The 10,935-nt window shown below is 43.5% G+C and overlaps 1 protein-coding gene across 1 annotated transcript in view; it reads left to right on the plus strand.

Moving 5' to 3' along the window:
- Positions 1 to 10,613, plus strand: part of ptk2bb (protein tyrosine kinase 2 beta, b) — a 34,130-nt gene extending 23,517 nt beyond the window's left edge. The window contains exons 30-31 of the mRNA XM_052095566.1: positions 874 to 954; positions 9,998 to 10,613. Of these exons, the coding sequence (XP_051951526.1) occupies positions 874 to 954; positions 9,998 to 10,237 (321 nt within the window). The 3' untranslated portion in view covers positions 10,238 to 10,613. The remainder of the gene's footprint in view (positions 1 to 873; positions 955 to 9,997) is intronic.
- The last annotated feature ends 322 nt before the right edge of the window (positions 10,614 to 10,935 follow it).

The following is a 10,935-nucleotide window of genomic DNA, read 5'->3' on the forward strand; positions in this document are numbered from 1 at the left end:
TTTTCTCAATACCGTAGATTAGCAAATGTACATGGTATAACCGTAAATTTTCAAACCGTGGTATACCGTGAAACCGGTATACCACTGCAACCCTACCACATACCAACACGAACATATCATCCCAATGGTGAAGTGCGATGGAGGGTGCATTATGATGTTGGGATGCTTTGCTGCTTCAGGGCCTGCACCACTTGCCATCATTAAGGAAAAAATTAATTCCCAAGTTTATCAAGATATCTGATGAGATAATATCAGGGTGGCTGTGTGCCAGCTGAAGCTTGGTAGAAGTTGGTTGATGCAGCAGGACAATGACCCAAAACACTGAAGTAAATCCACTACAGAATGGTTTTAAAAAAGAAAATCTACCTTTGGAGTGGCTCAATCAAAGCCCAGACCTTACCTCAGAAGAGATGCTGTGGAATGACCTCAATAGAGCCGTTCACAACAGACATCATAAGAATATGGCTGAGCTGATGCAGTCCTGTAAGGAATAATGGTCCAAAATTCCTTCCGAACATTGTGCAGGTCTAATCCGCAGCTACCGGAAAACCTTGGTTGAGGTTATTGCTGCCAGGATCGACCAGTTATTAAATTCAAGTGTTCACTTACTTTTTCCATAGCACTGTGAATGTTTAATGGGACATGTTCAATAAAGACATAAAAGATAATAATTGTTTGTGTGTTGTTAGCTTAAGCACATTGTGTTTACCTATACTTGTGACTTTGATGAAGATGAGATCACATTTTATGACCATTGACCAATAAATGCAGAAAAGCAGTTAATTCCAAAGGATCCACATCATTTTTCTTGCCACTGTGTACATAGTCACAGAATATGTACTGTTTTGAACATTTTTGTTTGATCTTTTGCAGAATGTTGGACTCTCATTACGAAATCTAATCAACAGTGTGGATGATATACTGCCAACTCTGCACAAGTCCTGTAGGACAGAGGTAGTGTTTGCCTTTTGTCATTCTCAGTCACACCTTTATTCACCATGTACGCTGCACGCTAATTTAATCCAAAATTGCTGTTTTAATGTCTTTGCAACTGTGATATTGTTTTGTACAACAGTTAAACAAACAAGTAAATAATATTAAATAACTTACATTTCAGACAAAATGTATTTGAGTTGTTTTTTGCATTTCTTCTTCGCCATCCAAAAAAGTTCCATAGGAAGCCAAAGCATCAAACACACTCGCTCTCATCAATGCACTCTGGTTTTCAACCAGCGGTGTTGTTCTGTGTTTTTGTAAGGCTAATTTAAGTGAACAAATGATTCTTGTTCATTTCCATTTTCGGTGGTGAACTAGCAACTCTGTGATTGATCTATGGCTGTTTCTCAATGTGCGTTCTTTTGTGTTCTTTTTTTTTTTTTTTTTTTTATTATATAAATGCAAAATCTAAATACAACAAAATGGCACAAAACAGTTATTTTCAAGAAAATACAGGTGTGGAAGGCTCAACACAAGGACAAAAAAACCAAAAACAATATAAAAAAAAGAAAAAAAAAAAAAACATTTAAAACAGGTTATACAATACTAACAAATTATACAATTTTAATGCACATCGATTTTCCATTTTAGAGAGGGCATCTGAGAAGTATTTTAATTCGTTTTTGAAAGTAATAAACAAAGGAGGAGATTTAAGAAATCTACATTTATGTATAAAGTATTTTGCCAATAATATAATGTTATTAATCAAATCAAATAACCTACAGCAATCATTTGTTTATCCATACATTATATTTTGTAATTTGAAGATGAAACTGTCCTCCACCACATTTTTTTCTATCAGCCAGTTCTGTAATGTTCTCCAAAAGGATTTGGTGAAGTTACATTTAAAGAATATATGTTCTGTATCTTCAATTAAATATTTACAAAGATGACAAGGCACATTTTCTAAATAAAATTTTAAATTCAAAAATCTATTGGAAGGATATATGGTATTTAGAATCTTAGAGTGTGTCTCTTTTGCTTTGGGGGGAAGAGGAAGTCTTAGATAAGCTGTTCGCGTTCTTTTGTGTTCTCATGTTCTCCTGGACTCGTTCTACGTCATCAATCACTGCCGATGTTCGATTCCAGTACTCAAGAACGCACATTCCGAGAACGCAGGAAATTACCCTGATGTGTCCTTGAAATTGAGGATGCCTCGGATGGTGTCTTGTGGGCAAGAACTCTGTACTACAATGGGTCGGTGGCAGACGAAGGACATTTATAGTTTTGTTGATTTTTCTCCTCAAGAGTTTCCCGATGTAAGCTCGCGAAAGTTTGACGGCTCGAGAGTCGTTATACTCCATCATCATGTGTTGCTTTATTGGGCATCATTTTAAAACAGTAATAAATATGGAGAAACCGAGTGTTTACAGACTTTAATCTTTTAACTAGGGCAGCAACAACTAATCAGTTATTATCGATAATGACAACGAATTTCATTATGGATTAGTTTGATGTGCAGCAAGCACGGAAAAACTTTGTCAGTGACGTCACTTTACAGCCTGATGAAAAATGTTTTGCATTATGAAACTCATATGAAAAACGTCTCGGGTTACATGTGTAACCCTTGTTCCCTGAAAAAGGCGGAACGAGATGTTGCGCTGCTAAGCGCTACGGGGGAACAGCTTTCGCTGTGAGCCGAGCTGAAATATTGTGTGAAACACGTCAATGAACATTGACCGGAATTTATAGCCTCGGCTGATGTAATCATTAGATGCACCTGAGGCCAGGCTATAAATGGATACGTCACCAGGTGTCGTCAGATACTTCTTTTTGAAGAGCAGTCCTGGGACGTCCCAGTGCGGCAAAGCAGCGCAACATCTCGTTCCGCCTTTTTCAGAGAACAAGGGTTACACATGTAACCCGAGACGTTCCCTTTACAAAAGGCGGAACGAGATGTTGCGCTGCTAAGCGCTACAGGGAACGCAATACCCACGCCGCCGCACTTGGGGCTGTCCGGACCCCTACGGTTGTGCAGTGTACTCACAAAAACGCGAGAGGTCTCAGACATGAGCTTGAGATGTCGACTCAAGGGCATAAGAGCCCGGAGTAGCATAAACATCAAACCATAAATTTTTTGATGAATGTGTGCGGAGAGGACCAGTCTGCCGCATCACAAACCTGTTCAGGCATGAGCTGAGATGTCGACTCAAGGGCATAAGAGCCCAGAGTAGCAAAGCATCTAACCCATAAAGTTCGATGAATGTGTGCGAAGAGAACCCTATCGCAACACAAACTTGTCATAAAACTGATGAATGTGAGCGGAGAGGACCAGCCTGCCGCATCACAAACTTGTTTAGGCATGGGCTGAGATGTCGACTCAAGGACATAAGAGTCCGGAGTAGCAAAGCATCTAAACCATAAAATGTGATTAGTGTGTGCGGAGAGTGCCAACCTGCCGCACCACAAACTTGTTCGGTGTCAACTCAAGGGCGTAAGAGCCAAGAGTGGCAAGAACATCCAAACTATAAAAGTTTAATGAATGTGCGCGGAGAGGACCAACCTGCCGCACCACAAACTTGCTGCAGAGAGAGACCTCTAGCCAAGGCTTTAGAGGAGGAGAGCCCTCTGGAAGAGTGTGCCCTAAAACCTACTGGCGAAGCTTGAACGCGCGCCTCGTAGGCCCGGGCAGTAAGGTCCCTCACCCAAAGTGACAACCCGGTCACGGCTTCGAAGTCAAGAACTGCTGCCCTGACTTTACGCCACTAGCAAATGCGGTGGACATAATTCTGAAGGGCACAGACTGGACAAAGTCTGAGTAGTCTTTAGCTGCTCCGGCATTACAAAAGGCAGGGAGCAGAAGGCTTAGAGAATGACTGGCCAAGGGTCGAGAAAGGCACCTTGGGCAGGTAGTCAGGGTGAGGGTGCAAAGAATGCTCTTGGTCCTACCTGGGGCAACTCAAAACAGGCCGGCAAAAGAGACAGAGCCTGTAGGTACCCAAGTCTCCTTAGAGACGTAATTGCCATATGAAAAACCATATTGAGAGTCAGAAGTCTAACAAACGCTGACTCTAGAGGTTTTAAAAAGGGGGGTCTTACCCTATGAAGAGGTCCTAGCAAGGATGCCTCTTAGAGGGCACCCCGCCCACCAAAGCGTGGCAAGCCGAAGTGGGAGCCACATAGAACCTGGCAGTGGCGAGGCAAGTGCCCGCTGACAGTTCTTTCCACAGAAAATCCAGAACTGAAGCAAACTGGCAGTTAGCTGGTTCTGTCATTTGAACTTATTAGAAGGAAACGTATGCAGGAGCATTTGTGCCATGTATGCGCCACCACGATCAGCACCCCCGAGGGGGGGACTGGGTGACTCGGGGAGAAGTAGAGGAGACATTGCGCTATCAACAGAGGCGAAGAGGTCCTCTTCTGCCCTGTAAAATCTACCCAGATCAGTTCCAAGGGAGGGAGCCCTAGCACTTGAAATGGTCTCGATAACTTCAGGAGAAAGCCCTGTGAACCTCAGTTGGTACCCTACAGGGGCCAAGCATGAAAGGTTTCACAATTTGGGCCGGGGATGAATATGTCCCCCGAGCCTGAGAAAGAAGGTCCTACCTGTTCGGAATCGCCCAAGGCGAGCCATCGAGGAGAGATATTAACTCCGAGAACCATATCCTGTTCAGCCAGCGCTAGCCATTAATAGGAGGCAAGACCCTTGCTGGTGAACATTGCCAAGACTCCGGGAGCAGAGAAACCGGGAAAGAAACGCATATAGACGCATTCTGGGTCATGTATGTGTCTTAACGTCCAGACCCAAGGGGGCTGGGTGATTTCAGGGAGAAGTAGAGGAGACATTGCGCTATTCATAGAGGCGAAGAGGTCCTCTTCTACCCTAAGATCTCACCCAAACTTGTTCCAAGTGGAAAAATCCCGGCATTTAAAAAGGTCTCGATAACCTCAGGAGAGAGCCCTGTGTCCTTCAGTTGGTACCCTTAGGGGCCAAACATGAAAGATTCCACAATTTGGGGCAGGGATGAAATATTGTTGAAATATTATGTGCCTGAGACAGAAGATCCTTCCTGTTCAGCATCGCCAAAGGCGAGCCGTCGAGGGAAGAGATTAGCTCCGAGAACCAAGCCCTGTTCGGCCAGCACGGTGCTATCAGTAAGAGGCAAAAACCCTTGCTGGCGAACTCTGGGCAACTACTACCTTAGGGTGGAGTTCTTAACTCCCCCATTGGTATTTTCTGTCTGGACCGTAAATCTGCTCCCATATACGGGCATCCAGTGATATAACTGACCTGATTGACAGGAGCTTGCCCTGGGCCCTAAGGAGAACCCAACATGTCAGAAATACAGCTGACAAGAACGTGGGTCTCCTTGATGATTTATGTAAGAGGCTACCGCTGCATTGTCCACCCGCACCAAGACATGGCAGCCTCAGGAGGAGGTATTTCAGGGCCTGAAATACAGCCATCAACCCGAGACAGTGACTGTGACAACCGAGCTGACGACCCTCCTATCCCCTTAAGCTGGGCGACCACTTAAGGCCGCTACCCGCCCATCAGGGAGGCGTCTGTCGTTAGCAGCCTGCGACAACAAGACGCACCTAGAGTGGGACCCAAGGCAGAAAACCGGGGTCTGACCCACATAGAAAGGGAACGAAGCCTGAGGCGCGTAACCCTATCTAGCCTAGGGGTTTTGGCCCTTGGAAGAATCCCCTGGCTTTTGGCCACAACAAAAACGGTCTCATGAGCAGAAGGTCCAGAGGGATCACTGTGGACGCATTCGCCCTGAGACCTGGAAATCATTAATACTGATAACAGTGCAACCTTGACCTAGCCTGACTTTGCTCAGGGTGATCTAAATGGACTCAATCCTAGCGGGAGACAGTTGTGCCCGCATTGAGATTGAACTCCATACGATGCCCCGATAGACAGTGTTCTGAGTGGGAGAGAGGACGCTTTTCTTGGCGTTGAGCCTCAACCCCAGAGAAACAGATGAGCTAAGACGATGTCCCTGTGCTGAACTGCCAGTTCCTGGAACTGCGCTAGGATCAGCCAGTCGTCTACATAATTCAGAATGCAGATGCCCCGGAGTCGCAAGGAGCCAGCGCTACAATCATGCATTGTGAATGTGCAGGTAAAAATGGCTAGGCTGAGTGAAAGAACCTGACCCTGGAAGACTTCGCCCCCGGAAGTGAACCTCCATGAACTTTCCATGTTGTGGCAGAACTTCTAAATGAAGTACAGAAGTGCGTCATAAGATCGATGGTGACCAGCCAAACGAGTTGTAGGGCTTGAGACACGACCGTCTTGACAGGCATCATCTTGGACTTGAACACCCACGGGTAGTTCAAGCTTTAAGATCTAAGCCAGACGCCACCCCTCACCCTCCATGGGTAACGGGAAGTATTTAGTGTAATAACCTAACTCTCTCTCTGGAAGGGGAACACATACCGTGGCCCCTTTAACCAGGAGAATGAGTTTTCGTTTTTACAAAAAAAAGAAATCCGGTTTACGGTAGTGAGAACACGCCGTTGAAACACGGAAAAACGGTGAGTGAATTAAATCCTGACGCCCTTATAAGACCCACAAAAAGAATATATCCGGCAGGAGTTTCCACGCTGCCAGGATCTCTTATATTTTAACACTTCCTGTTGAGGGGTTGTCGGGTGCTTCGCGTCCTGAATAAGATGCAGGAACAGCGAAAACACCCAATTTTGGTGGAAGCCTCTGCAACCCGAAACACCAAGAGGTGGCGGGAATGGGGGGCTTCGAGGGGGTACCGGGAGGGGTGAAGTGAAGCACGCGCCCCGTCCCGAGGGGAGCTACCCCCTAATCTAGGTGCAAGACCGTCAGGGTTTTCTCTTGGGTCTTGCTTCGGGGCTGGCGAGTGCGGCGAGACTGTCCCCAATCCCTGGGAGGAGGAGCACGACTCGCCACGCTTTGTTTTTGAGCCTCCCTTCAGTCAGGACCGAGGCGGGTCTGCGGCTTGCTCGTCAAGCGCCAGAACCCACACTCAGGTCGCCCAGGGGTCAGCCTGGTACGCCTGTAAAACAGCATAGTGTGCAGAGCAGCACCAGCCTGACCTGCTGCTTGATAAGCCCTTCCCACTAAAGTGGAGGTTGTCCTACAAGGCTTTGAGGGAGAGAGGGCTACTTAAGTGACGATGCCGAGCCCGGCGAGAGATAGCCCATAGCGTCTCTTCGACCGGCGGCATCACTGAATACCGCCGTGCCTCAGCACCCACGACAGTCGAATATAATGACGTCGAGGGTATGTGAACACGGGAAGAAAATGTATATTTTTTTTTTTTTTTTTTAAGGGTTCTCCATGAGCTGAAAAAGCTCTTAATGGAGGTTTATCAAAGAAGGAAGGAACCCATGAGGCGTTCCCTGTCTTAGACTGGAAGATAAAATCTATCCCCTAATTTGGAGCGTTTGGGGTCTCTTTTTGCGTGGCCAGACCAATCTGGCAACCGCACGAGTAACAACATCGAGCAATTCCTCCGTAGATTTTTTTATCGCGGACGGAAAGCTCGGAGGCGGGAAGAGAATAGCGATCCACCTCATGATCCGGAAGCGTCGAGATCATGTGAAGAAACAGCTGGGTTTGGGGAGAGAGTGAGAGAAAGGGATCAACCCGTCTCTTGCTCCTCAGCCAAAACCATGCAAGAGCCCCACGAACGATCTTCATTTCGAGAGTGCTGACTCCCGAAGCAAGCGAGGCGAGCACGACGCACTCTGCCTGTTAAAGCAAACCGCAGTGCTCGCGCACCGCCCCTGCTGCAACGCGAGAGCAGCGTGCTCCCAAACAAACAGCAAAAACTGATGTGTGTCGTCTTCAGCTATAGAGCGAGAAGAGGGAACACGCACCGTTTATGACTTTCAGTCATTCTCTCTTTTTAGAAATATATATATATAATATTTTCTAAACAGAAGAGAAAAGAGAACAAAGAACAAAGTTCACTGCACAGTTTAACTGATTCTAACTCCTAACAGAGGAAAGAAAGTTTTGACAGGGTGTGTGAAACACACAGAAACAGAATCGCTCTGAAAAAGAGTTTCAGACGACACCTGGTTACGTATCCATTTATAGCCTGGCCTCAGGTGCATCTAATGCACCTGAGGCTATAAATACATCAGCCGAGGCTATAAATTCCGGTCAATGTTCATTGACGTGTTTCACACAATATTTCAGCTCGGCTCACAGCGAAAGCTGTTCCCCCGTAGCGCTTAGCAGCGCAACATCGTAGTGAAGCCTTTTGTAAAGGGAACAACGGAGACCAGCTGAAGCAGAAAAACATGACCCAAATTATCCAGCACACGAGAGCACTTAATAAATACTTAAGAGAAGATCATAATAAGTATACAGTTTGAGCGGTTGTTGCATCAAATGTGTTGAAAGAGTGATTGTGCCGTTTGATGCGCTTAAGGGTTGTTCCTCTCCAGCACACGACTTATATTTTACTGCTATTTTCTGTTTAAAATATATACATGTTATACATTCAAAATCAGTTACATATTTCCATGTATTTCGCAAAACTGTTTGTTTTTACCACATGTGAGTCTCCGTTAAACTTAACTGAGCAAGCGAGCGCGCCCATCCACTTCAATCAATCGCAATGGAGAAAGGGAGATCAATCATTTTGATTAAACACGTGCAACATCATACCGCGCTTTCAGTTTCAATATAATCAATCAATTGTGCAGCTTTCACTGATGTCATGCGGATGTCTCAGAGGTCCAATTACACTTAAATGTGCGGTTTAAAGTGTTTTAGATAGTTTCTAATCATGAGCTCATGTAATACAGTGATATTGCAATACAGCTTTTCAGAGCGAGAGTGAATCAGGACTTCATTTACAGATGATTGTACTATATTAAACTATATATAAATCTATAATGTATAATAATGCTAAGGGTCCTGATGTTCGATCGTCCTGATAATGCCAGATGTAATGTCTGATTTCACCAGTAAATCTATATCATGGCAAACATTACTTTACTGGATAAACATACACATATTTTTTAAAGAATAGTTTAGAAGGATTTAATCAGCAACAATGCTATTTTAAAAGCTACAATATTAATTAAAAATACTTCAAATGTACAAGCATATGTATCTTAACATAATTATGCATTTTTCAGCTGTGTAGAATTATTATTTCTATTCTGGTGTCACCATCGCCCTCTGCTGGGCAGATTTTTTGTCCCACTCTTCCCTGATGGAACATTTTACTCTATAATGATCAGTACTTTTGTTCTACAAAGTTTTACAAGTAATTATAATAATAAATTCAAACTTAACTTTTCATGATTCAGGATATGTTCAAAGTTTTGTGACAAATATAGAATCATGAATTTAGTAATGTAAATTTATCCAAATCCTTATGCCCTTTATCATTTCTGTTTTTTTTTAAAATCATAATTAATATTTTTTTATCTGATTAATTGAAAAAAGAATCAAAGATGAACCGATTATCAAAATAATCTGTAGTTTTAAGATCACTAGTCCTGCAAAACCTCAATGGTGTGATGATATTAATGCTGTCACTGGTGTGATAATGCCAGTAGTTCTCTGACTGTATTCAAATGTGCTGTGATGGTTAATTGAGAAACAGGAAGATCGCAGCACACCACAAAGCTCATAATAGATGAGTTCTGTGTCCTCCTGTCTTTCCGAGTTTCGTTCTTCCAAGGTAGCTTGGCAAGACTGGTCTTCATAATAACACAAGTTCATTCTTTGTGTTCTTAGAATTGAGAAACACCCTAGAAATGGTCACTAAATGAGTTAGTGAATGAATCAATTTATACTCCACCACTAATTGGAAAGCCACAAACACAGAGACAGTGATACAAGAGAAGCATCCCAGTGCTTTTGGAATGTATATCAACACTCTCGGGCCACTTGTCTATGGTAACATGAACTATTTTCAGTCCAGTAACAGCTTGCAAGATGGCAAGTTTCAGAGAGTGATCAGCTAAGTGAGTGAATGAGGTAAAACATAATAAAATATTAATGCAAATGTGAACTGTAGATCTCTTTCTATCTCTACCCTGCTCTCAGATTGAGGGCACACAGAAGCTGATGAATAAGGACTTGGCTGAGCTTATCAGTAAAATGCGTCTGGCCCAGCAGAACGCCATCACCTCTCTGAAGGAAGAGTGCAAGAAACAGATGCTGGCCGCCGCACACACTTTGGCCATGGATGCCAAGAACCTGTTAGATGCTGTAGACCAGGCCCGGGTGCGCTCCAACCTGGCCAAACCCAAACTTGAGGATGATGGCTCAACAGAAACAGACTAGAGAAAGTGTTAAGGACTCTGGTCCTAAAGAAAAGACTTGCTGGGACAGACTATATAGTCTTTTGGGATAAGATGCAATTGTGATAACAGAGGAAACAGCTTCACTGTGCATGCAACTGTTTGTATTATTTTGCAGTCATATGTTAGGCTCATCCTTTAAGGTTTGATCATTTAATAGATCATGCATTTTAGTCTGCAACTTTACTTTGTTTCTTTTTCTTCTTCTCTTTACTTATTAATGACATGTTTGTGTATTGACCAAAATATTTGAGAATCATATAACCCAGCAAATATGCTTTCTTTATCATTTTATGTTTGCAAATACCATTAAAAGATAACCCAATTCAGATGTTACCTGTAAAATTTGACTTCCACAGCATCATTGAACATTAATGCCTCCTCATGATGAAATATGTTAAAAAAAATGATGAATGTGAACATACATCAATGCCATTTATCATTGTGACAAATGCACCGAAAACATTATGTAGCAGGGAATATGATGATTATAGCATATCTTAAAACATACTATAAGTGTTTAGCTGAGCAAATTCATGCCTTGTAAATCAGTGGTTTTGCTTCACAAAGGGAGATGTTAGGCTTAAAGTATATTTCACCCAAAAATGAAAATTATCTAATCATTTACTCACCCTCATGCCATCCCAATATGTGACTTTCTTTTTTTCTGCTGAACGCAAA

The sequence above is a fragment of the Xyrauchen texanus genome, chromosome 28 (assembly GCF_025860055.1).
Source record: "Xyrauchen texanus isolate HMW12.3.18 chromosome 28, RBS_HiC_50CHRs, whole genome shotgun sequence".
Taxonomy (NCBI): Eukaryota; Metazoa; Chordata; class Actinopteri; order Cypriniformes; family Catostomidae; genus Xyrauchen; species Xyrauchen texanus.